The sequence below is a fragment of the Sturnus vulgaris genome, unplaced genomic scaffold (assembly GCF_052056855.1).
Source record: "Sturnus vulgaris isolate bStuVul1 unplaced genomic scaffold, bStuVul1.hap1 Scaffold_547, whole genome shotgun sequence".
Taxonomy (NCBI): Eukaryota; Metazoa; Chordata; class Aves; order Passeriformes; family Sturnidae; genus Sturnus; species Sturnus vulgaris.
Window position 1 is genome coordinate 80,335 of NW_028276539.1, and position 27,424 is coordinate 107,758.

A 27,424-nucleotide genomic window follows, 5' to 3' on the forward strand; every position below is an offset into this window, starting at 1 on the left:
TCAGGGACATTGGGGACATTGGGGTTTGGGGACACTGGGGACATTGGGGACATTGGGGACAATGAGTGACACCGAGATCTATGGCACTGGAATGGGGACATTTGACTTTGGGGACAGCCAGGGACACTCAGGGACACTCAGGGACATTGGGGACATTGGGGTTTGGGGGACACTCAGGGACACTCAGGGACATTGGGGACTCGTCTGCTCCCAAAGTCCCCTGATGTCCCCAAGGGGCTCTGCCAGCACCTCCTGGCCACCCACAGACACTGTCACCTGTGGGGACACCGGGGACATCGGGGACAATGAGTGACACTGGGGACATTGGGGTTTGGGGACACTCAGAGTCATTGGGGACACTCAGAAACACTCGGGGACATTGGGGACATTGGGTTTTTGGGGACACTCAGAGACATTGGGGACATTGGGGACATTGGGGACATTGGGGACATTGGGGACATTGGGGGCTTTGGGGACACTCAGGGACATTGGGGACATTGGGGTTTGGGGACAATCAGGGACATTGGGGGCTTTGGGCTTTGGGGACACTCAGGGACATTGGGGACATTGGGGGCTTTGGGGACACTCAGGGACATTGGGGACTCGTCTGTTCCCACAGTGCCCTGATGTCCCCAAGGGGCTCTGCCAGCACCTCCTGGCCACCCACTGACACTGTCACCTGTGGGGACATTGGGGACATCGGGGACAATGAGGACATCGGGGACAATGAGGACATCGGGGACAATGAGGACATTGGGGACAATGAGGACATTGGGATGTGGGGACACTCCGGGACATTGGGGACACTCAGGAACGCTCAGGGACATTGGGGTCACTCAGGGACATTGGTGACATTGGGGACATTGGGGACATTGGAGTTTGGGGACACTCAGGGACACTCAGGGACATTGGGGACATTGGGGACATTGGGGACACTCAGGGACACTCAGAGACATTGGGGACATTGGGGACATTGGGGACAATGAGATCCGGGGCACTGGAATGGGGACATTGGGGTTTGGGGACAGCCAGGGACACTCAGAGACACTCAAGGACATTGGGGACATTGAGGACATTGGGGTTTGGGGACACTCAGGGACATTGGGGACACTCAGGGACACTCAGGGACACTCAGGGACATTGGGGACATTGGGGACACTCAGGGACACTCAGGGACATTGGGGACATTGGGGACACTGGGGTTTGGGGACACTGGGGACAAGGACAGGGTGACAGCACCATGGGGACACTGAGGGGACACAAGGACAGGATGACAACAAGGACAAGGGACAACGGGGACAACAGCGCCACCAAGCCACCACCACCCACCCCAGGGGACAGAGCCACTGCTGTCCCCTCCTCCCCGACCCCACAGTGTCCCCAAATGTCCCCAAATGTCCCCAATGTCCCCAGTGTCCCCAAATGTCCCCAAATGTCCCCAAATGTCCCCAGTGTCCCCAATGTCCCCAATGTCCCCAATCCCCCCAACCCCCCCAATGTCCCCAATCCCCCCAATGTCCCCAATCCCCCCAATGTCCCCAATGTCCCCAATGTCCCCAGTGTCCCCAATGTCCCCAATGTCCCCCAATGTCCCCCAATGTCCCCAGTGTCCCCAATGTCCCCAATGTCCCCCAATGTCCCCAATCCCCCCAATGTCCCCAATGTCCCCCAATGTCCCCCAATGTCCCCAGTGTCCCCAATGTCCCCCAATGTCCCCAATGTCCCCAATGTCCCCAATGTCCCCCAATGTCCCCCAATGTCTCCCAATGTCCCCAATGTCTCCCAATGTCCCCAATGTCCCCAATGTCCCCAGCCCCCCCAATGTCCCCAATGTCCCCAACCCCCCGAATGTCCCCAGCCCCCCCAATGTCCCCAGCCCCCCCATTGTCCCCAAATGTCCCCAGTGTCCCCTCACCATGGCTCGGGGGCCGTAGGGGCCGCTGTGGCCGATGGGGACACAGGTGACACCGGCCTCCTGGTAGCGGCGGCACACGGGGACAGCGGCCACCGTGGGAACCTCGAGCAGCAGCCCCGGCTCCTCGGCAAAGAGCACGGCCAGGGCTGGGGACACAGGGGACACAGGGGACATCAGAGGGGACACTGGGGACACTGGGGGGGTTGGGGACACTGGGGACATTGGGGACATTGGGGACATTGGGGGACATTGGGGACATTGGGGGGGTTGGGGACATTGGGGGGGATTGGGGACATTGGGGGGATTGGGGACACTGGGGACATTGGGGACATTGGGGACATTGGGGGACATTGGGGACATTGGGGACATTGGGGGACATTGGGGACATTGGGGACATTGGGGACATTGGGGGGATTGGGGGGGTTGGGGACATTGGGGGACACTGGGGACATTGGGGGACATTGGGGACATTGGGGACATTGGGGGACATTGGGGACATTGGGGACATTGGGGACATTGGGGGGATTGGGGGGGTTGGGGACATTGGGGGACATTGGGGACATTGGGGACATTGGGGACATTGGGGGACATTGGGGACATTGGGGACATTGGGGGGATTGGGGACATTGGGGACATTGGGGACATTGGGGGGATTGGGGACATTGAGGACATTGAGGACATTGGGGGACACTGGGGACACTGGGGACACTGGGGACACTGGGGACACTGGGGGACATTGGGGACATTGGGGGGATTGGGGGGGTTGGGGACATTGGGGACATTGGGGACACTGAGGGACATTGGGGACAATGAGGGGATTGAGGGATTGGGGACACCGTGGGGACACTGAGAGGACACTGAGGGGATTGGGGTCATTGGGGTCATTGGTGACATTGGGGACATTGGGGACACTGGGGGGGTTGGGGACATTGGGGGGGATTGGGGACATTGGGGACACTGGGGACATTGGGGACATTGGGGACACTGGGGACATTGGGGGGATTGAGGGATTGGGGACACCGTGGGGACACCGAGGGGACACCGAGGGGGTTGGGGACACTCTGGGGACATTGGGGACACTGAGGGGATTGGGGACACTCTGGGGACACTGAGGGGGTTGGGGACACCGTGGGGACACCGTGGGGACACCGAGGGGGTTGGGGACACTCTGGGGACACCGAGGGGGTTGGGGACATTGGGGACACCGTGGGGACAATGAGGGGATTGAGGGATTGGGGACACTGAGGGGACACCGAGGGGGTTGGGGACACCGTGGGGACACTGACGGGTGACGCCGGGCGGTGGCTCGGGGACGGTGACGGTGACGCCGCAGTTTCCGGCGAAGGCCATCTCCAGGACACAGCCCAGCAGGCCACCGTCACTGACGTCATGGCCAGCGGAAATGACGCGCTCTGGGGACACGGCAGCCACACCCAGTGTCACCCAGTGTCACCCAGTGTCACCCCGGGGTCACCAGATGTCACCCAAAGTCACCCCATGTCACCCAACGTCACGCAGGGGCCACCCCGGGGCTCCCAGTGTCACCCCAAGGTCACCAAGTGTCACCTCGGGGTCACCCAGTGTCACCCAGGGTCACCCAAAGTCACCCCAAGGTCACCAAGTGTCACCTCGGGGTCACCCAGTGTCACCCAGGGTCACTGTCCCCTGTCACTGACGTCATGGCCAGCGGTCAGGACACGCTCTGGGGACACAGCAGGGACACCCAAGGTCACCAAGTGTCACCCTGGGGTCACCCAGGCTCATTCAGGGTCACCTGAAGTCACCCCCGGGTCACCAAATGTCACCTTGGGGCCACCAAATGTCACCTTGGGGCCACCAAATGTCACCAAGTGTCACCTTGGAGTCACCCAGGATCATCCAGGGTCACCTGAAGTCACCCCAGGGTCACCAAATGCCACCTTGGGGTCACCAAATGTCACCCCAGGGCCACCAAATGTCACCAAATGTCACCTCAAAGTCAGCCAGGGGCCACCTCGGGGCCATCAGGGTCACCTTGGGGTCACCTAAAGTCACCCCAAGGTCACCAAATGTCACCTCAGTGTCACCCAGGGCCACCTCAGTGTCATCAAATGTCACCTCAGGGTCACCCTGTGTCACCCAGGGTCACCCAAAGTCACCTCGGGGTCACCCAAAGTCACCTCGGGGTCACCCAGGGCCACCTCAGTGTCACCCAAAGTCACCCCAGGGTCACCAAGTGTCACCTCGGGGTCACCCAGTGTCACCCAGGGTCACCCAAAGTCACCCCAGGGTCACCAAGTGTCACCTCGGGGTCACCCAGTGTCACCCAGGGTCACTGTCCCCTGTCACTGACGTCATGGCCAGCGGTCAGAACACGCTCTGGGGACACAGCAGGGACACCCAATGTCACCAAGTGTCACCCCGGGGTCACCCAGGCTCATTCAGGGTCACCTGAAGTCACCCCCGGGTCACCAAATGTCACCTTGGGGCCACCAAATGTCACCCCAGGGCCACCAAATGTCACCAAATGTCACCTTGGAGTCACCCAGGATCATCCAGGGTCACCTGAAGTCACCCCAGGGTCACCAAATGCCACCTTGGGGTCACCAAATGTCACCCCAGGGCCACCAAATGTCACCAAATGTCACCTTGGGGTCACCCAGGGGCCACCTCGGGGCCATCAGGGTCACCTTGGGGTCACCTAAAGTCACCCCAAGGTCACCAAATGTCACCCAGGAGCCACCTTGGGGTCACCAAATGTCACCAGATGTCACCTTGGGGTCATCTCAAAGTCACCCAGGGACACCTCAGGGTCACCAAATGTCACACTGGGGTCACCCAGGGGCCACCTCGGGGTCACCCCAGGGCCACCCAGGGTCACCCCAGTGTCACCTCATGGTCACCAAATGTCACCAGATGTCACCTTGGGGTCACTCAGGGTCATCCAGGGTCACCCAATGTCACCCCAGAGTCACCCAGTGTCACCTCAGGGTCACCCAGGGTCACCCCAGGGTCACTAAATGTCACCAAATGTCACCAAATGTCACCTTGGGGCCACCAAATGTCACCCAGGGGCCACCTCAGGGTCACCCAGTGTCACCCAGAGTCACCAAATGTCACCCAAAGTCACCCCAGGGTCACCCAAAGTCACCCCAGGGCCACCCAATGTCACCTCGGGGCCACCAAATGTCACCCAATGTCACCCAAAGTCACCCCAGGGCCACCCATTGTCACCTCAGGGCTCCCAGAATCCCCAAATTTCCCACCTGGAAACCCCAAATTTTTCACCCACGGAGCCCCAAAAATTTCCCCCCCTGAACCCCCAAATTTCTCCCCGGAATTTTTCACCCCAATTTCCCCAAAATCCCCATTTTTCACCCCAAAATTCCTCATTTTCCACCCCAAAATTCCTCATTTTCCACCCCAATTTTCTCATTTTTTCACCCCAAAATCACAATTTTTTACCCCAAATTTCCCAAAAATCCCCTTTTTTTTGACCCTATTTTCCCAAAATCCCCATTTTCCACCCCAAATTCCTCATTTTTCACCCCAAAATCCCCAATTTTCCAACCAAAAATTCTCATTTTTCACTCAAAAATCCCCATTTTTTCACCATAAAATCCCCATTTTTCACCCAAATTTTCCCATTTTTTCACCCAAATTTTTTGCCCCAAAATCCACATTTTTTTCTACCAAATTTTCAGCCCCAAAATCCCTTTTTTTCACCCCAAATTTTCCCAAAATCCCCGTTTTTCACCCCAAATTTTTCATTTTTCATCTCAAAATCCCCATTTTCCACCCCCAAAATCCCCATTTTTTCACCTTAAAATGCCATTTTTATACCATAAAATCCCCATTTTTCACCCAAATTTTCCCAAATTTTCCATTTTTCACCCAAATTTTCCATTTTCCATCCCAAAATCCCCATTTTTTCACCCTAAAATCCCCATTTTTCACCCAAATTTTCCCAAATTTTCCATTTTTCACCCCAAATTTCCCATTTTCCAACTCAAAATCCCCATTTTTCCCCCAAAATCCTCATTTTTTTCACCGTAAAATGCCATTTTTTCACCCTAAAATCCCCATTTTTCACCCAAATTTTCCCATTTTTTCACCCAAATTTTCCCCAAATCCCTGTTTTTCCACCCAAAATTCACATTTTTCACCCCAAATTTCTCATTTTCCACCCCCAAAATCCCCATTTTTCCACCCCAAAATCCTCATTTTTTCACCTTAAAATCCCCATTTTTCACCCTAAAATCCCCATTTTTTTCACCCAAATTTTCCCAAAATCCCCTGTTTTCACCCCAAAATTCACATTTTTTGCCCCCAAACCCCCCATTTTTCCATCCTAAAATCCCCATTTTTCACCATAAAATCCCCATTTTTCACCCAAATTTTCCCAAATTTTTCCATTTTTTCACCCAAAATTTCCATTTTTTCCCCATTTTTTCCCCAAATCCCGTTTTTTCTCCCCAGAATCCCCTGCCAGGAGCTGCTGGGTGACGTTGAAGGCTCTCTCCAGGCTCCAAAATCCCCATTTTTAACCCAAAATCCCCATTTTTCACTCAAATTGTCCCATTTTTCACCCAAATTTTCCCAAATTTTCCATTTTTCCCCCAAATTTTCCATTTTTCACCCCAAAATCCCCATTTTTTCATTATAAAATCCCCATTTTCCAACCCAAAATCCCCATTTTTTCACCCTAAAATCCCCATTTTTCACCCAAATTTTCCCATTTTTTCACCCAAATTTCCCAAATTTCCCATTTTTTCCCCAAATCCCGTTTTTTCCCCCCAGAATCCCCTGCCAGGAGCTGCTGGGTGACGTTGAAGGCTCTCTCCAGGCTCCAAAATCCCCATTTTTACCCAAAATCCCCATTTTTAACCCAAAATCCCCATTTTTCACCCAAATTTTCCCATTTTTTCACCCAAATTTTCCCATTTTTCACCCAAATTTTCCCATTTTTTCACCCAAATTTTCCCATTTTTTCACCCAAATTTCCCAAAATTTCCATTTTTCACCCCAAATTTCTCATTTCCCACCCTAAAATCCCCATTTTTTTCACCCTAAAATCCCCATTTTTTCACCCAAATTTTCCCAAAATCCCCATTTTTCACCCCAAATTTCCCATTTTCCACCCCCAAAATCCCCATTTTTCACCTTAAAATCCCATTTTTTCACCCTAAAATCCCCATTTTTCACCCAAATTTTCCCATTTTTTCACCGAAATTTTCCCAAAATTTCCATTTTTTCCCCATTTTTTCCCCAAATCCCGTTTTTTCCGCCCAGAATCCCCTGCCAGGAGCTGCTGGGTGACGTTGAAGGCTCTCTCCAGGCTCCAAAATCCCCATTTTTAACCCAAAATCCCCATTTTTACCCAAAATCCCCATTTTTCACCCAAATTTTCCCATTTTTTCACTGAAATTTTCCCAAATTTTCCACTTTTCACCCCAAATTTCTCATTTTCCACCCCAAATCCCCATTTTTTCATCTTAAAATCCCCATTTTCCAACCCTAAATCCCCATTTTTCACCATAAAATCCCCATTTTTCACCCAAATTTTCCCATTTTTTCACCCAAAATTTCCATTTTTTCCCCATTTTTTCCCCAAATCCCGTTTTTTCCGCCCAGAATCACCTGCCAGGAGCTGCTGGGTGACGTTGAAGGCTCTCTCCAGGCTCTGGGGCTCGTCCAGGTCGGGGCAGGTGTCGCCCACCTGGGCAAACACCTGAGCCAGGGCCGAGCCCCCCAGGCGGTGCCGGCCCGGGGACACCTGGACCCACAGCAAAGAGCCTGGGGAGGTCATTAAGGGCAGTGATTAATTAGAATTAATTGGGATGGGGATTGAAATGGAAATGGAGATGGAGATGGAGATGGAAATGGAAATTGGAATTGAAATTAAAATTGGAATTGGAATTGAAATTGAAATGGAAATTGAAATTGAAATAGAAAAAAATAGAAATAGAAATTAAAATTAAAATTGAAATTGAAATAGAAATTAAAATTAAAATTAAAATTGAAATTAAAATTGAAATTGAAATTGAAATTGAAATTGAAATGGAAATTGAAAATAAAATAGAAATTAAAATAGAAATTAAAATTGAAATTGAAATTGAAATAGAAATTAAAATTGAAATTAAAATGGAAATAGAAATTAAAATTAGAATAGAAATAGAAATAGAAATAGAAATAGAAACTAAAATTAAAATTAAAATTGAAATTGAAATTAAAATTAAAATTGAATTTGAAATTGAAATTGCAATGGAAATGGAAATGGAAACAGAAATTGAAATTGAAATTGAAGTTGAAATTAAAATAGAAATTAAAATAGAAATTGAAATTGAAATGGAAATGGAAATGGAAATAGAAATTAAAATCAGAATAGAAATAGAAATAGAAATAGAAATAGAAATAGAAATAGAAATAGAAATAGAAATTAAAATTGAAATTAAAGTTAAAATTGAAATTGAAATGAAAATTAGAATAGAAATAGGAATAGAAATACAAATTAAAATTAAAATTGAAATTGAAATTGGAATTGAAATTAAAATAGAAATAGAAATTAAAATTAGAATAGAAATAGAAATAGAAATAGAAATAGAAATAGAAATTAAAATTGAAATTGAAATTAAAATTGAAATTAAAATTGAAATTGAAATTGAAATTAAAATTAAAATTAAAATTAAAATTGAAATTGAAATAGAAATCAAAATTGAAATGAAAATGGAAATAGAAATTAAAATTGAAATAGAAATAGAAATTAAAGTTGAAATTAAAATAGAAATAGAAATTAAAATTAACATAGAAATTAAAATTGAAATTGAAATTGAAATTGAAATTGAAATTGAAATTGAAATGGAAATAGAAATTAAAATTAAAATGGAAATAGAAATTAAAATTAAAATGGAAATAGAAATTAAAATTAGAATAGAAATAGAAATTAAAATTAGAATAGAAATAGAAATAGATATAGAAACTAAAACAGAAATAAAAATTAGAATTGAAAAGTAAATTGAAATTGAAAAGTAAATTGAAATGGAAATGGAAATTGAAATTAAAATAGAAATAGAAATTAAAATTGAAATAGAAATTAAAATTGAAATTAAAATTGAAATTAAAATTAACATAGAAATTGAAATTGAAATTGAAATTAAAATTAAAATTGAAATTGAAATTAAAATAGAAATTAAAATCGAAATTGAAAGTGAAATGGAAATGGAAATAGAAATGAAAATTAGAATAAAAATAGAAATAGAAATAGAAATAGAAATAGAAATAGAAATTGAAATTGAAATAGAAATTAAAATTAAAATTGAAATTGAAATGAAAATTAGAATAGAAATAGGAATAGAAATAGAAATTAAAATTAAAATTGAAATTGGAATTGAAATTAAAATAGAAATAGAAATTAAAATTAGAATAGAAATAGAAATAGAAATAGAAATAGAAATTAAAATTAAAATTGAAATTGGAATTGAAATTAACATTGAAATTGAAATAGAAATGGAAATTGAAATTGAAATAGAAATTGAAATTGAAATTAAAATAGAAATAGAAATTAAAATTAGAATAGAAATAGAAACAGAAATAGAAATTAAAATAGAAACTAAAATTGAAATTGAAAGTGAAATCGAAATTAAAATAGAAATTGCAATTTAAATTGAAATTGAAATGGAAATGGAAATTAAAATTAAAATTGAAATTGAAATGGAAATAGAAATTAAAATTAGAATAGAAATAGAAACAGAAACAGAAATAGAAATAGAAATAGAAATAGAAATAGAAATTGAAATAGAAATTGAAATTAAAATTAGAATTGAAATTGAAATTAAAATTGAAAGTGAAATGGAAATAGAAATTAAAATTAGAATAGAAATAGGAATAGAAATAGAAATTGAAATTAAAAATAAAATTAAAATTAAAATAGAAATTGAAATTAAAATGGAAAGAGAAATTAAAATTAGAATAGAAATAGCAATTGAAATTAAAATAGAAATTGAAATTATAATAGAAATAGAAATAGAAACTGAAATTAAAATTAAAATTGAAATTAAAATTAAAATTGAAATAGAAATTAAAATTAAAATTATAATAGAAATAGAAATAGAAACTAAAATTAAAATTGAAATTAAAATTAACATAGAAATTGAAATTGAAATTAAAATTAAAATTGAAATTAAAATTAAAATTAAAATTAAAATTAAAATTAAAATTGAAATTAAAATTGAAATGAAAATGGAAATAGAAATTAAAATTGAAATAGAAATAGAAATTAAAGTTGAAATCAAAATAGAAATAGAAATTAAAATTAACATAGAAATTAAAATTGAAATTGAAATTGAAATTGAAATTAAAATTGAAATTAAAATTGAAATGGAAATAAAAAACGAAATTAAAATGGAAATAGAAATTAAAATTAGAATAGAAATAGAAATAGAAACTAAAATTAAAATTAAAATTGAAATTGAAATTAAAATTAAAATTGAATTTGAAATTGCAATGGAAATTGAAATGGAAATGGAAATTAGAATTGAAATTGAAATTAAAATTGAAATTAAAACAGAAATTAAAATTAAAATTAGAATAGAAATTGAAATTAAAATAGAAATAGGAATTAAAATAGAAATTAAAATTGAAATGGAAATTGAAATTGAAAGTGAAATGGAAATTGAAATTGAAATGGAAATTAAAATTAAAATTGAAATAGAACCAAAAATTAAAATAGAAAAAGAAATAGGAATAGGAATAGAAATTAAAATTAAAAATAAAATTAAAATTAAAATAGAAATTAAAATTAAAATGGAAAGAGAAATTAAAATTAGAAAAGAAATAGAAATTAAAATTGAAATTGAAATTGAAATGGAAATTGGAATTGGAATTGAAATAAAAGAAAAATTAAAATTAAAATAGAAATAGAAATTAAAATTAAAATGGAAATTGAAATTAAAATTAAAATGGAAATAGAAATTGAAATTAAAATTGAAATTGAAATTGAAATTAAAATGGAAATAGAAATTAAAATTAAAATTGAAATTGAAATTGAAATTGAAATTAAAATTGAAATAGAAATTAAAATTAAAATGGAAATTGAAATTGAAATTAAAATTAAAAATAAAATTAAAATTAAAATAGAAATTAAAATCAAAATGGAAATGAAAACAGAAGTAGAAACAGAAATTAAAAGTAAAATTAAAATTAAAATTAAAATAGAAACGAAAACAGAAATAAAAATAAAAATAAAATTACAAAATAAAAACAAAAATAAAATAAGTCAAGAAATCGGGCCGGAAATGGGGAAAATTGACCCGGAAATGGGAAAATTGACCCGGAAATGGGGAAAATTGACCCGGAAATGGGGAAAATCCACCCGGAAATGGGAAAATTGACCCGGAAATGGGGAAAATCCACCCGGAAATGGGAAAATTGACCCGGAAATGGGAAAATTGAACCGGAAATGGCCAAAATTGACCCGGAAATGGGGAAAATCCACCCGGGAATGGCCAAAATTGACCCAAAATTTGGGAAAATCGACCCCAAAATGAGCTCAGAGAAATCGGCACCAAAAAGGGACAAAACGACCCCAAAATGGCCCCAAAATGGCCCCAGGTGTGTCCAGGTGTCCCCAGGTGTGTCCCCAGGTGTGTCCAGGTGAGTCCAGGTGTGTCCCCAGGTGTCCCCAGGTGTGTCCCCAGGTGTCCCCAGGTGTCCCCAGGTGTCCCCAGGTGTGTCCCAGGTGTCCCCAGCTGTCCCAGGTGTATCCAGGTGTGTCCCCAGGTGTGTCCCAGGTGTGTCCCAGGTGTGTCCCCAGCTGTCCCCAGGTGTGTCCCCAGGTGTGTCCAGGTGTGTCCCCAGCTGTCCCAGGTGTGTCTCAGGTGTGTCCCAGGTGTGTCCCCAGCTGTCCCAGGTGTCCCCAGCTGTCCCAGGTGTGTCCCCAGCTGTCCCCAGGTGTGTCCAGGTGTCCCCGGGTGTGTCCCCAGGTGTGTCCCAGGTGTGTCCAGGTGTCCCCAGGTGTCCCCGGGTGTGTCCCCAGCTGTCCCCAGGTGTGTCCCAGGTGTGTCCAGGTGTCCCCAGGTGTCCCCGGGTGTGTCCCCAGGTGTGTCCAGGTGTCCCCAGGTGTGTCCAGGTGTCCCCGGGTGTGTCCAGGTGTGTCCAGGTGTGTCCAGGTGTGTCCCCAGCTGTCCCCAGGTGTGTCCCCAGGTGTGTCCCCAGCTGTCCCCAGGTGTGTCCAGGTGTGTCCCCAGCTGTCCCAGGTGTGTCCCAGGTGTGTCCCAGGTGTGTCCCAGGTGTCCCCAGGTGTGTCCAGGTGTCCCCAGGTGTGTCCAGGTGTGTCCAGGTGTGTCCAGGTGTGTCCCCTCACCTCTCTCGTTGGGACATTTGAGGTCGGGGGTGACGGTGGCGGTGACGTCGGGGCACACGGCGTAGGCCGAGATCACCAGGGCACCTGTGGGGACAGCGGGGACACCTGTGTCACCTCGGGGACACCTGTGCCAGCTCAGGGTCACCTCAGGGTCACCTGTGTCACCTCAGGGTCATCAACGTCACCTCAGTGTCACCTCAGTGTCACCTGTGTCACCTCAGTGGCACCTGGGTGTCACCTCAGTGTCACCTGTGTCACCTCAGGGTCACCTCAGGGCCACCCCAGGGTCACCAGGGTCACCTGTGTCACCTCAGGGTCACCTCAATGTCACCTAGGTGTCACCTGTGTCACCTCAGGGTCATCAACGTCACCTCAGGGTCACCTGGGTGTCACCTGGGTCACCTCAGTGTCACTAATGTCACCTGGCTGTCACCTGTGTCACCGAGATGTCACCAATTCTGTCACCTCAGTGCCACCACAGTGTCACCTGGATGTCCCCAATGTCCCCAATGTCCCCAATGTCCCCAATGTCCCCAATGTCCCCAATGTCCCCAATGTCCCCAATGTCCTCAATGTCCCCAATGTCCCCAATGTCCCCAATCCCCCCAGTGTCCCCAATGTCCCCAATGTCCCCAATGTCCCCAATGTCCCCAATGTCCCCAATGTCCTCAATGTCCCCAATGTCCCCAGTGTCCCCAATGTCCCCAATGTCCCCAATCCCCCCAATGTCCCCAATCCCCCCAATGTCCTCAATGTCCCCAATGTCCCCCAGTGTCCCCAATGTCCCCAATGTCCCCCAATGTCCCCAATCCCCCCAATGTCCCCAATGTCCCCAATCCCCCCAATGTCCCCAATGTCCCCAACGTCCCCCCCACCCCCCGCAGTGTCCCCGTTGTCACCAGGTGCCATCACGGTGTCTGTCCCCACTCTGGCCGCCATGCTGAGCGAGTCCTTGCCGCCATCGATGGCCACCCCCAGGCGGTGCAGGGCCACCACCAGAGCGTCACACGCGGCCACCAGGGCCCCGCCCTCCGAGCCCAGCTTGGAGCCCCACATCCAATTGCCAGAGCACTTGACATCCTGGGGACATCGGGGACACACAGGGGACATCGGGGACATTGGGGACATTGGGGACATTGGGGATTTGGGGACATTGGGGACATTGGGGACATTGGGGACATTGGGGGACATTGGGGACATTGGGGACATTGGGGACATTGGGGACATTGGGGGGATTTGGGGACATTGGGGGGATTGGGGACATTGGGGACATTGGGGACATTGGGGGGATTGGGGGCATTGGGGACATTGGGGGGATTGGGGATTTGGGGACATTGGGGACAGGGAGGTGTCACAAGCAGAGGGGACACGCACAGACAGAGACACAGAGAGATGGGGGAGGGGACAGGTCAGTGTCACCGCCTGTCACCTCCCCCCTCCGCTGCCACCCCCAGCCCCGCCCATGGCACCACCCCCCAATGTCCCCAAAATGTCCCCAACGCCCCCAATGTCCCCAAATCCCCCCAATGTCCCCAATGTCCCCCAATGTCCCCAACGTCCCCCAATGTCCCCAATGTCCCCAATGTCCCCAATCCCCCCAATGTCCCCAATGTCCCCAATGTCCCCAATGTCCCCCAATGTCCCCAATGTCCCCAATGTCCCCAATCCCCCCCAATGTCCCCCAATGTCCCCAATCCCCCCAATGTCCCCCAATGTCCCCAATGTCCCCAATGTCCCCCAATGTCCCCAATCCCCCCAATGTCCCCAATGTCCCCCAATGTCCCCAATGTCCCCAATGTCCCCAATGTCCCCAATCCCCCCCAATGTCCCCAATCCCCCCAATGTCCCCCAATGTCCCCCAATGTCCCCAATGTCCCCAATGTCCCCCAATGTCCCCCAATCCCCCCAATGTCCCCAATGTCCCCAATCCCCCCGATGTCCCCAAGTGTCCCCAATGTCCCCAATCCCCCCAATCCCCCCGATGTCCCCAAGTGTCCCCAAAGTGTCACCTTCAGGTGTGTCACCCACACCCACACCAGGTTGGTGATGGCCTTGGCCAGCGCCCGATGTCCCCAATGTCCCCAACATCCCAACACCCCCAGTGTCCCCAATCCCCCCAATCCCCCCGATGTCCCCAAGTGTCCCCAAAGTGTCACCTTCAGGTGTGTCACCCGTGCCCACACCAGGTTGGTGAGGGCCTCGGCCAGCGCCAGGCGCGCCCCGGCCGCGGGGTCCAGCAGGCCTTTGATTGGCTGCTCGCCGATGGCGGTGGCCGCGCCCGTGTCCCCAAAGTGGGACAGGGCCACCACGGCCACGTCGGCCAGAGGAGTGTGCAGGGGACCCACGCACTGCTGCTGGGCCACCAGGCCTGTCACCGAGCGGTCCACCTGGGGACAGAGGGGACAACGGGGACGTTGGGGACATTGGGGACGTTGGGGATGTTGGGGGACATTGGGGGACATTGGGGGACATTGGGGACATTGGGGGGATTGGGGGACATTGGGGACATTGGGGACATTGGGGGGACATTGGGGACATTGGGGGACATTGGGGGGATTGGGGACACTGGGGACATTGGGGACATTGGGGACACTGGGGACATTGGGGACATTGGGGGACATTGGGGACATTGGGGGACATTGGGGGGGTTGGGGACATTGGGGACACTGGGGGGATTGGGGACATTGGGGGACATTGGGGACATTGGGGACACAAAAGGGGACCTGGGTGGGGGTGGCACAGGTGACACCAGGTTGCTGCTGAGGTCACACAGGTGACACACAAGTGACATTGAGGACACACAGGTGTGGCACAGGTGGCACAAGTGACGTTAATGATACACACAGGTAACACAGGTGACACAGACAGGTGACACAGGTGACATACAGGTGACACAGGTGTGACACAGGTGTGACCCTCACCTTGTTGGTCAGGTACCTCTTGCTGGGGTTTGGGGTGGGGTCGGGGTAACACAGGTGACAGAAGTGACACACAGGTGACATTGATGACACAGACAGGTGACACACATGACACAGACAAGTGACACAGGTGTGACACAGGTGTGACACAGGTGACACCCAGGTGACACATAGGTGACACACAGGTGGGACACAGGTGGGACAGAGGTGACACAGGGGTGACATTAATGACACAGACAGGTGACAGGTGTGACACAGACAGGTGACAGGTGTGACACAGACAGGTGACACAGGTGACACAGGTGACACACAGGTGACACACAGGTGACACACAGGTGTGACGCTCACCTTGTTGGTCAGGTACCTCTTGCTGGGGTATGGGGTGGGGTTGGGGTAACACAGGTGTGACAGGTGACACAGGGGTGACATTAACGACACAGACAGGTGACAGGTGTGACACAGACAGGTGACACAGGTGTGACACAGGTGACACAGGTGACACACAGGTGACACACAGGTGACACACAGGTGTGACGCTCACCTTGTTGGTCAGGTACCTCTTGCTGGGGTTTGGGGTGGGGTAGGGGTAACACAGGTGACACAGACAGGTGACACAGGTGACACAGGTGACACACAGGTGACACAGACAGGTGACACAGACAGGTGACACAGGTGACACACAGGTGTGACATACGTGACATTAAAGATGCAGACAGGTGACACGTGACACAGGTGACACAGGTGACACACAGGTGTGACATTAATGACACACAGGTAACACAGGTGACATTAATGACACAGACAGGTGACAGGTGTGACACAGACAGGTGACAGGTGTGACACAGGTGACACACAGGTGACACACAGGTGACACAGACAGGTGACACAGGTGACATAGGTGACACACAGGTGACACACAGGTGACACACAGGTGTGTGGCTCACCTTGTTGGTCAGGTACCTCTTGCTGGGGCATGGGGTGGGGTTGGGGTAACACAGGTGACACAGACAGGTGACAGGTGTGACACAGGTGACACAGGTGACACAGGTGACACCCAGGTGACACCCAGGTGACACACAGGTGTGACGCTCACCTTGTTGGTCAGGTACCTCTTGCTGGCCACGGCCGGCAGGCGCAGGAGCCGCTCGAGCGCCGCCCGCACCGAGAGCGACGGGGGCAGGGCCAGGGGACGGCGGGGGAGGGGACACAGCGACAGCCGGAACTCCTGAGAGGGGACGGCGGGGCACGGGGGACCGGAAATGGGGGACGGACAGACCGGAAATGGGGGAGGAAAGAGAGGAAATGGGGACGGGAAGAGGGGAAATGGGGGAGGAAAGAGAGGAAATGGGGGAGGAAAGAGGGGAAATGGAAATGGGGGACGGACAGACCGGAAATGGGGGAGGAAAGAGAGGAAATGGGGGAGGAAAGAGCGGAAATGGGGGAGGAAAGAGGGGAAATGGGGGAGGAAAGAGAGGAAATGGGGACAGACAGAGCGGAAATGGGGGAGGAAAGAGCGGAAATGGGGGAGGAAAGAGCGGAAATGGGGACGGACAGACCGGAAATGGGGGAGGAAAGAGCGGAAATGGGGGAGGAAAGAGGGTAAATGGAAATGGGGGACGGGAAGACCGGAAATGGGGGAGGAAAGAGCGGAAATGGGGGAGGGCAGGGAGGAAATGGGGGTGGGCAGACCGGAAATGGGGGAGGAAAGAGCGGAAATGGGGGAGGAAAGAGCGGAAATGGGGGAGGAAAGAGGGGAAATGGAAATGGGGGACGGGCAGAGTGGAAATGGGGGTGGACAGACCGGAAATGGATGGCGGGCAAACCGGAAATGGGGCGGGCAGACCGGAAATGGGGGCGGAAATGGGGAAAAAGGGTCGGAAATGGGAAATTTGGGGGAAAAATGGGAAATTTGGGGGGGGAATGGGAAAATTTGGGGAGAAATTGGGGGAAATGGGAAATTTGGGTGGAAAATGGGAAATTGGGGGAAATTTGGGGGAAAATGGGAAAAAATGGGAAAATATGGGGGAAAAAGTGGAAATTTGGGGGGAAAATGGGAAATTTGGGGGGAAAAAAGTGAAAATTTGGGGAGAAAAGGGAAAATTGGGAGAAAAAATGGAAATTTGGGGGGAAATTGGGGAAAAAATGGGAAAATTCGGGGGGAAAATGGGGGGAAAAGGGGAAATTTGGGGGGAAAATGGGAAAAGTTGGGAGAAAAACGTAAATTTGGGGGGGGAATGGAAAAAAATGGGAATTTTGGGGGGGAAATGGGAAATTTGGGGGGAAAAAAGTGGGGAAATTAGTGAAAATTTGGGGGGGAAATGGGAAATTTGGGGGAAATGGGGAAAAAATGGGAAATTTGGGGAAAATTGGGGGAAAAGCGAAAATTTGGGAAAAATGGGAATTTGGGGGGAAAAAAGTGGGAGGAAATGAGAAAATTGGGGGGAAAAGGGGAAATTTGGGGAAAAAAAGTGGAAATTTGGGGTAAAAAGAGAATTTGGGGGGGAAAAAGGGAAAAATTGGTGGAAAAAAGGGAAATTTGGGGGAAAAAGGGGAAATTTGAGGGAAAATGGGGGGAAAGTGGGGGGGAAAGTGGGGGGAAAGATGAAATATGGGGAAAAATATAAAATGGGGAAAAATCAAATTAAGGAGAAAAAAAAGAGAAATTTAGGGGGAAAAAGGTGAAATTCGGGGAAAAACAGGAAATTGGGGAAAAAAAGTGGAAATTTGGGGGAAAAAAAGGGAAAATTGGGGAAAAATTGGGGGAAATTGAGGAAAAAATTCAAATGTGTAGGGAAAGGTCCCCCCCTCAATTTTGGGGCTTTTTTTGGGGTCCCATTTTGGGATTTTCCTCCCCGTTTTTTTGGGGTCCCCCCACACTTTTTGGGGTCCCTTTTTTGGGGTTCTCCTCCCAAATTTTGGGGCTATTTCTGGGGTCCCTTTTTTTGGGATTTCCCCCCAAAATTTTGGGATCCCATTTTGGGATTTTCCCCCCAATTTTTGGGGTTCCCCCCCACACTTTTTGGGGTCCCTTTTTGGGGTTTCCCTCCCAAATTTTGGGGTCCCTTTTTTGGATTTCCCCTCAAAATTTTGGGGCTATTTTTGGGATCTCTCTTTTGGGATTTTTCCCCTCAATTTTTGGGGTCCCCTCTCACTTTTTGGGGTCCCTTTTTTGGGGTTTTCCCCCCAAATTTTGGGGCCATTTTTGGGATTTCCCCCCAAAATTTTGGGATCCCCTTTTGGGATCCCATTTTGGGATTTTTCCACCCAAATTTTGGGGTCCCCCCCACACTTTTTGGGATCCTTTTTTGGGATTTTTCCGCCCAAATTTTGGGGTCCCCCCCACACTTTTTGGGTCCCCTTTTTGGGGTTTCCCTCCCAAATTTTGGGGTCCCTTTTTTGGATTTCTCCCCAAAATTTTGGGATCCGTTTTTGGGATCCCATTTTGGGATTTTCTTCCTGAAATTTTGGGGTCCCCCCACACTTTTTGGGGTCCCTTTTGGGGTTCTCCCCCCCAAATTTTGGGGCTATTTTTGGGGTCCCTTTTTGGGATGTTCCCCCATTTTTTTGGAGTCCCCTCTCACTTTTCGGGGTCCCTTTTTGGGGTTTCCCTCCCAAATTTTAGGGCCATTTTTGGGATTTCCCCCCAAAATTTTGGGATCCCATTTTGGGATTTTCCTCCCCAAATTTTGGGGTCCCCTCTCACTTTTTGGGATCCCTTTTTGCGGTTTTTTCAACCCAAATTTTGGGGCTATTTTTGGGATCCCATTTTGGGATTTTCCTCCCCGTTTTTTTGGGGTCCCCTCTCACTTTTTGGGATCCTTTTTTGGATTTTCCCCCAAAATTTTGGGATCCGTTTTTGGGATCCCATTTTGGGATTTTCTTCCCCAATTTTCGGGGTCCCCCCACCACTTTTTGGGGTCCCTTTTTGGGGTTTCCCCCCCCCAAATTTTGGGATTTCCCCGCTCACCTTTTGGGGCATCTTGCCCAGCACCCACTCGAGCTCGAGGTTGACGGGGGTGGGGAGCCCCTCGTGGGACCCCCCCTCGGGCACCGGCGCCGCCAGGTCATCGACCAGCACGATCTGGGGGGGACAGCCCGAAATCACCCCAAAAACACACAAAAACAGCCCCAAAAACAGCTCAAAAACAGCCCGAAATCACCCCAAAAACAGCCCAAAAAACAGCTAAAAAACAGCCCGAAATCACCCCAAAAACAGCCCCAAAAACCAGCTCAAAAACAGCCCGAATTCACCCCCAAAACAGCCCAAAAAACCAGCTCAAAAACAGCCCGAATTCAGCCCAAAAACAGCCCCAAAAACAGCCAAAAACCAGCCCAGAAACAGCCAAAAAATATCCCAGAAATAACCCAAAACCAGCCCCCGAAATCACCTAAAAATAGCCCCAATACCAGCCCAGAAAGATCCCAAAACCAGCCCAGAAACTGCTCCCAAAACCAGCCCAGAAACTGCCCAAAAAACAGCCAAAAACAGCCCAGAAACTGCCCCCAAAATCACCCTGAAATCACCCCAAGAACACCCAAAAATATCCCAGAAACAGCTCAAAAACTGCCCCAAAACAGCCAAAAAACAGCCCCTGAAATCACCCCAGAAATCACCCCAAAACCAGCCCCAAAACAGCCCCAAAAAAGCCCAAAAACAGCCTGAAATCACCCCAAAAAACAGCCCAAAACCAGCCCAGAAACTGCCCAAAAACAGCCCAGAAAAAGCCAAAAAACATCCCAGAAACTGCCCAGAAACATCCCAAAACCAGCCCCTAAAATCACCCAAAATCAGCCCAAAACCAGCCCCAAAAAATCCCAAAAACAGCCCCAAAACAGCCCAGAAACTGCCCCCCAAACCACCCCAAAATCACCCAAAACCAGCCCAAAAACAGACCCCGAAATCACCCCAAAACACCCAAAAATATCCCAAAAACAGCCCAAAAACTGCCCCAAAACAGCCAAAAAACAGCTCAAAAACTGCCCAAAACCAGCCCAGAAACTGCCCAGAAACTGCCCAGAAACTGCCCCCAAAAACACCCCGAAATCACCCCAAAATCACCCAAAACCAGCCAAAAAACAGCCCCAAAACAGCCCAGAAACTGCCCCCAAAATCACCCCAAATCACCCCAAAACCAGCCCAAAAACAGCCCCAAAACAGCCCAGAAACAGCCCAAAAACAGCCTGAAATCACCCCAGAAAACAGCCCCAAAAACAGCCCAAAAACTGCCCCCAAAATCACCCCAAATCACGCCAAAACCACCCAAAAATATCCCAGAAACAGCCCAAGAACAGCCCCTGAAATCACCCAGAAACTGCCCCGGAAATCACCCAAAAATAGCCCAAAACCAGCCCAGAAAGATCCCAAAACCAGCCCAGAAACTGCCCCCAAAATCACCCCAAAACAGACCCTGAAATTACCCCAAAAACAGCCCCAAAACAGCCCCAAAACAGCCCAGAAAAAGCCAAAAAACATCCCAGAAACAGCCCCTAAAATCACCCAAAACCACCCCAAAAAATCCCAGAAACTGCCCAAAAACTGCCCCCAAAAACACCCCGAAATCACCCCAAAAACACCCAAAAATATCCCAGAAACAGCCCCAAAACAGCCCCAAAACAGCCCCAAAACAACCCAAAAATCACCCCCAAAAACCCACCAAAAACAGCCACAGGGGCCCCCAAAAATCCCAAAAATTATTCCAAAAAGACCCCAAAAAAACCCCTCAGAAACAGCCCCTGAAATCACCCTAAAATCACCCAAAAAAAACCCCAAAACCGTCCCCAAAATCACCCCCAAAACCACAAAAACGACCCCAAAAATCGACCCCCAAAAACCCCTAAAACCACCCCCAGAACCCCCCCAAAAAAAACCCAAAAATGACCCTGAAAAAAATCCCCAAAAGCCCCAAAACCACCCCAAAAACCACCCCCAGAACCCCAAAAAAACCCTAAAATGTTCCCAAAAAATGACAACCAAAAACCACAAAAACGACCCCAAAAATCGACCCCAAAAACCCCCAAAACCACCCCCAGAACCCCCCAAAAAAACCCAAAAATGACCCTGAAAAAAAACCCCAAAAAACCCCAAAACCACCCCAAAAACCACTCCCAGAACCCCCAAAAAAACCCCAAAACCGTCCCAAAAAATGACAACCAAAAACCACAAACGACCAAAAATCGACCCCAAAAAAACCCCAAAACCCCAAACCCCCAAGAACCCAAAAAAACCCCAAAAGTTCCCAAAAAATGACAAACCCCAAAAAACCACAAACCCCAAAATCGACCCCAAACCCAAAACCAAACCCCCAAACCAAAATGACGCTGAAAAAAAACCCCAAAAACCCCAAAACCACCCCAAAAACCACCCCCAGAACCCCAAAAAAAACCCCAAAACCGTCCCAAAAAATGACAACCAAAAAACCACAAAAATCGACCCCAAAAATTGCCCCAAAAAACCCCAAATCCACCCCAAAAATGACGGCGGGGAAACCCCAAAAACCGCCCGGGTTACCCCAAAAGTGACCCCGAATCAACCCCGAAATGTCCCCAAAATGTCCCCAATGTCCCCAATGTCCCCAATGTCCCCCAATGTCCCCAATGTCCCCAATCCCCCCCAATGTCCCCAATGTCCCCTCAGTGTCCCCAATGTCCCCAATGTCCCCATGTCCCCGTGTCCCCCTGTCTGTCCCCGTGTCCCCGTGTCTGTTCCCGTGTCCGTCTGACTGTCTGTCCCCATGTCCCCATGTCTGTCCCCATGTCTGTCCCCATGTCCCCATGTCTGTCCCCGTGTCTGTCCCCGTGTCCCCATGTCCCCGTCTGTCCCCGTGTCCCCATGTCTGTCCCCGTGTCCCCATGTCTGTCCCCATGTCCCCATGTCCCCATGGCTGTCCCCATGTCCCCGTGTCTGTCCCTGTGTCCCCATGTCTGTCCCCATGTCCCCATGTCCCCCTGTCTGTCCCCGTGTCCCCATGTCTGTCCCCATGTCCCCATGTCTGTCCCCGTGTCCCCATGTCTGTCTGTCTGTCCCCATATCTGTCCCCGTGTCCCCATGTCTGTCCCCATGTCCCCCTGTCTGTCCCCGTGTCCCCATGTCCCCATGTCCCCATGTCTGTCCCCGTGTGTCCCTGTCTGTCCCCGTGTCCCCGTGTCTGTCTGTCTGTCCCCATGTCCCCGTGTCCCCATGTCCCTCTGTCTGTCCCCGTGTCCCTCTGTCCATCCCGTGTCTCACCCGTCCGTCGCCGGTGATTGTCCCCACCACGCTCAGGGGACATCGCTCTCTCTCGCACAGCCGCCGCAGCAGCGCCAGCGCCTGTCCCTGTGTCTGTCTGTCCCCATGGCTGTCCCCATGTCCCCATGTCTGTCCCCGTGTCCCCATGTCTGTCCCCGTGTCCCTCTGTCTGTCCCCGTGTCTCACCCGTCCGTCGCCGGTGATTGTCCCCACCACGCTCAGGGGACATCGCTCTCTCTCGCACAGCCGCCGCAGCAGCGCCAGCGCCTCGGGCCGCACCAGCAGCGCGTTGGACTCCTGGTACTCGGCCCCCCACAGCTCCAGCACGCTCACGGTGGGGTCACCCAGCTGGCAGCGAGGTCACCAAAGTGTCACCGGTGTCACCAAAGTGTCACCGGTGTCACCAGAGCGTCACCGGTGTCAGCAAAGTGACACCGGGGCTACCGGTGACATCGCGGGATTGAAGGGACTGGGGGAAGTGGGGGTTTGGGGACACTGGGGACAAGGGATGAGGGACACTCAGACCCCTCCCACAGCTCCAGGACATTCAGGGTGAGGTCCTCAAACTGTCACCAAGGTCACCAAAGTGTCACCGGTGTCACCAAAGTGTCACCGGTGTCAGCGAAGTGACACCGGAGCTTACCGGTGACATCGCGGGATTGAAGGGATTGGGGGAAGTTGGGGATTTGGGGACATTGGGGACACGGGATGAGGGGGACAAGGGACACTCAGACCCCTCCCACAGCTCCAGGACATTCAGGGTGGGGTTCCCAATCTGTCACCGGTGTCACCAAAGTGTCACCGATGTCACCAAGGTGTAACCAATGTCACCGATGTCACTGGTGACATCGTGGGATTGAAGGGATTGGGGGAAATTGGGGGTTTGGGGACACTGGGGACAGAGGATGAGGGGGACAAGGGACACTCAGACCCCTCCCACAGCTCCAGCACACTCAGGGTGGGGTCCTCAAGCTGTCACCGATGTCACCAAGGTGTCACTGATGTCACCAAGGTGTCACCAATGTCACCGATGTCACCGGTGACATCGCGGGATTGAAGAGATTGGGGGAAATTGGCGTTTTGGGGACACTGGGGACAAGGGATGAGGGACACTCAGACCCCTCCCACAGCTCCAGGACATTCAGGGTAGAGTCCCCAAGGTGTCACCAAGGTCACCAAAGTGTCACCGATGTCACCAGAGTGTCACCAGTAGCAGCAAAGTGACACCAGGGCCATCGGTGACATCGCGGGATTGAAGGGATTGGGGAAAATTGGGGATTTGGGGACATTGAGGACAAGGGATGAGGGGGACAAGGGACACTCAGACCCCTCCCACAGCTCCAGGACATTCAGGGTGGGGTTCCCAATCTGTCACCGGTGTCACCAAAGTGTCACCGATGTCACCAAGGTGTCACCAATGTCACCGATGTCACCGGTGACATCGCGGGATTGAAGGGATTGGGGGAAATCGGGGATTTGGGGACACTGGGGACATTTGGGATTTGGGGATTTGGGGACATTGGGGACACTGGGGACATCGGGGACATTGGGGATTTGGGGATTAGAGGATTTGGGGACACTGGGGACACGATTTGGGGACATTGGGGACATTGGGGACACTGACCTGGAAGCGGCTGGCGTAGATGACGGCTCCGGCCGGCTCCGAGATTTCCTTCAGGACATTTCCTGGGGACATCATTGGGGACATTTGGGGACACTGGGCACCACGGAGCTGTCCCACTGTGTCCCCCAAAATCCCCCCAGTGTCCCCAATCCCCCCAGTGTCCCCAATGTCCCCAGTGTCCCCAATCCCCCCCAGTGTCCCCAATGTCCCCAATCCCCCCAGTGTCCCCAGTGTCCCCCCAATGTCCCCCAGTGTCCCCAATGTCCCCAATCCCCCCCAGTGTCCCCAATGTCCCCAATGTCCCCAATGTCCCCAGTGTCCCCAATGTCCCCCATTGTCCCCAGTGTCCCCAATGTCCCCAATGGTGTCCCCAATGGTGTCCCCAATGGTGTCCCCAATGGTGTCCCCAGTGTCCCCAATGTCCCCAGTGTCCCCAATGGTGTCCCCAATGGTGTCCCCAGTGTCCCCAATGTCCCCCAGTGTCCCCAGTGTCCCCAATGGTGTCCCCAATGTCCCCAGTGTCCCCAATGTCCCCAATCCCCCCCAGTGTCCCCAGTGTCCCCAATGTCCCCAATGTCCCCAGTGTCCCCAATGTCCCCAATCCCCCCAGTGTCCCCAATGTCCCCAGTGTCCCCAATGGTGTCCCCAGTGTCCCCAATGGTGTCCCCAGTGTCCCCAGTGTCCCCAATGTCCCCAATGGTGTCCCCAGGGTCCCCAGTGTCCCCAATGTCCCCAATGGTGTCCCCAATGGTGTCCCCAATGGTGTCCCCAGTGTCCCCAATGGTGTCCCCAATGGTGTCCCCAGTGTCCCCAATGTCCCCAATGGTGTCCCCAGTGTCCCCAGTGTCCCCAATGTCCCCAATGTCCCCAGTGTCCCCAATGTCCCCAATCCCCCCCAGTGTCCCCAGTGTCCCCAGTGTCCCCAATGTCCCCCAGTGTCCCCAGTGTCCCCAATGGTGTCCCCAATGGTGTCCCCAATGTCCCCAATGTCCCCAGTGTCCCCAATGGTGTCCCCAATGGTGTCCCCAGTGTCCCCAATGGTGTCCCCAGTGTCCCCAATGGTGTCCCCAATGGTGTCCCCAGTGTCCCCAATGGTGTCCCCAGTGTCCCCAATCCCCCCCAGTGTCCCCAATCCCCCCAATGTCCCCAATGTCCCCAGTGTCCCCAATGGTGTCCCCAATGGTGTCCCCAGTGTCCCCAATGGTGTCCCCAGTGTCCCCAATGGTGTCCCCAATGGTGTCCCCAGTGTCCCCAATGGTGTCCCCAGTGTCCCCAATGGTGTCCCCAGTGTCCCCAATCCCCCCCAGTGTCCCCAATCCCCCCAATGTCCCCAATGTCCCCCAGTGTCCCCAATGTCCCCCAGTGTCCCCAATGTCCCCCAGTGTCCCCAATGGTGTCCCCAATGGTGTCCCCAGTGTCCCCAGTGGTGTCCCCAGTGTCCCCAGTGTCCCCAATGGTGTCCCCAATGGTGTCCCCAATGGTGTCCCCAATGTCCCCCAGTGTCCCCAATGTCCCCAATCCCCCCCAATGTCCCCCAGTGTCCCCAATGTCCCCAATCCCCCCCAGTGTCCCCAGTGTCCCCAATGTCCCCAATGTCCCCAATGTCCCCAATCCTTGCAATGTCCCCCAGTGTCCCCAATCCCCCCCAATGTCCCCAATCCCCCCAATGTCCCCAGTGTCCCCAATGTCCCCAATCCCCCCAGTGTCCCCAATGTCCCCAGTGTCCCCAATGTCCCCAATCCCCCCAGTGTCCCCAATGTCCCCAGTGTCCCCAGTATCCCCAATGGTGTCCCCAGTGTCCCCAATGGTGTCCCCAGTGTCCCCCAGTGTCCCCAGTGTCCCCAGTGTCCCCAATGTCCCCAATGGTGTCCCCAATGGTGTCCCCAGTGTCCCCAATGGTGTCCCCAGTGTCCCCAGTGTCCCCAGTGTCCCCAGTGTCCCCAGTGTCCCCCAGTGTCCCCAATGTCCCCCAGTGTCCCCAGTGTCCCCAATGTCCCCAATGTCCCCAATGGTGTCCCCAATGGTGTCCCCAGTGTCCCCAGTGTCCCCAATCCCCCCAATGTCCCCAATCCCCCCAGTGTCCCCAATGTCCCCAATGTCCCCAATGTCCTCAATCCCCCCCAATGTCCCCCAATGTCCCCAGTCCCCCTCAGTGTCCCCAATCCCCCCAATGTCCCCAGTGTCCCCAATGGTGTCCCCAATGTCCCCAATGGTGTCCCCAGTGTCCCCAGTGTCCCCAATGGTGTCCCCAGTGTCCCCAATGGTGTCCCCAATGGTGTCCCCAGTGTCCCCAGTGTCCCCAATGTCCCCCAGTGTCCCCAGTGTCCCCAATGTCCCCAGTGTCCCCAATGGTGTCCCCAATGGTGTCCCCAATGTCCCCAATGGTGTCCCCAATGGTGTCCCCAGTGTCCCCAATGGTGTCCCCAGTGTCCCCAGTGTCCCCAGTGTCCCCAGTGTCCCCAATGGTGTCCCCAATGGTGTCCCCAGTGTCCCCAGTGTCCCCAGTGTCCCCAATGGTGTCCCCAATGGTGTCCCCAATGGTGTCCCCAGTGTCCCCCAGTGTCCCCAGTGTCCCCAGTGTCCCCAATGGTGTCCCCAATGGTGTCCCCAATGGTGTCCCCAGTGTCCCCAGTGTCCCCAATGGTGTCCCCAATGGTGTCCCCAATGTCCCCAATGGTGTCCCCAATGGTGTCCCCAATGTCCCCCAATGGTGTCCCCAATGTCCCCAATGGTGTCCCCAATGGTGTCCCCAGTGTCCCCAGTCTCACCGTTGCCCCCGGCCCCCTGGTCGTGGATGGAGCTCACGGGGTTGTTGCCGCCGCTCTCGGCGCAGCCGCGCAGGACCCGGTTCAGCTTCTGCTCCATCTCGGGGTCCCCCCTCTGCACGGCCCCCAAATCCCTCTCGGCCTCGTTGTCACCCTGAACCTGGGGACACGCGGGGGTGACATCGAAATCCACCCAGAAAAAAAAAAAAAAAAAAAATTTGGAAAAGGGGGGAAAAAAATCGGGAAAAAAAAAAAAAAATTCTGGTTAAAAATTCGGGGGTCTAAGAGGGGGTGAGGGGGAATTTGTCCTGAATGGAAGGTGAAATCTGACAGAATTGGGGGAGTTGTGGGTGAAATGATTGAAAATCCACACGAATTCATCCAAATCCACACAAATTCATTCAAAATCCATCCAAATCCACCCAAATTCACACAAAATCCACCCAAAATTCATCCAAAATCCATCCAAAACCCATCCAAATCCACCCAAATTGATCCAAATCCACACAAATTGATTCAAAATCCACACAAAATGCCCCAAAATCCATCCAAAGTTCATCCAAGTCCACCCAAATTCATCCAAATCCATCCAAAATCCATCCAAATCCACCCAAATTCATCCAAAATCCTCCAAGTTC

General features: G+C 50.2%; 1 protein-coding gene across 1 annotated transcript in view; it reads right to left on the reverse strand.

Moving 5' to 3' along the window:
* Positions 1-27,424, reverse strand: part of LOC106864447 (phosphoribosylformylglycinamidine synthase) — a gene marked incomplete at its 5' end in the record, with an annotated part of 57,003 nt that overhangs the window by 19,549 nt on the left and 10,030 nt on the right. Inside the window, 11 exon segments of the mRNA XM_088158545.1 lie at positions 1,916-2,061; positions 3,202-3,327; positions 7,535-7,690; positions 12,255-12,338; positions 13,154-13,334; positions 14,411-14,641; positions 16,266-16,397; positions 19,140-19,253; positions 22,584-22,745; positions 24,022-24,083; positions 26,790-26,946. Of these exon segments, the coding sequence (XP_088014671.1) occupies positions 1,916-2,061; positions 3,202-3,327; positions 7,535-7,690; positions 12,255-12,338; positions 13,154-13,334; positions 14,411-14,641; positions 16,266-16,397; positions 19,140-19,253; positions 22,584-22,745; positions 24,022-24,083; positions 26,790-26,946 (1,551 nt within the window).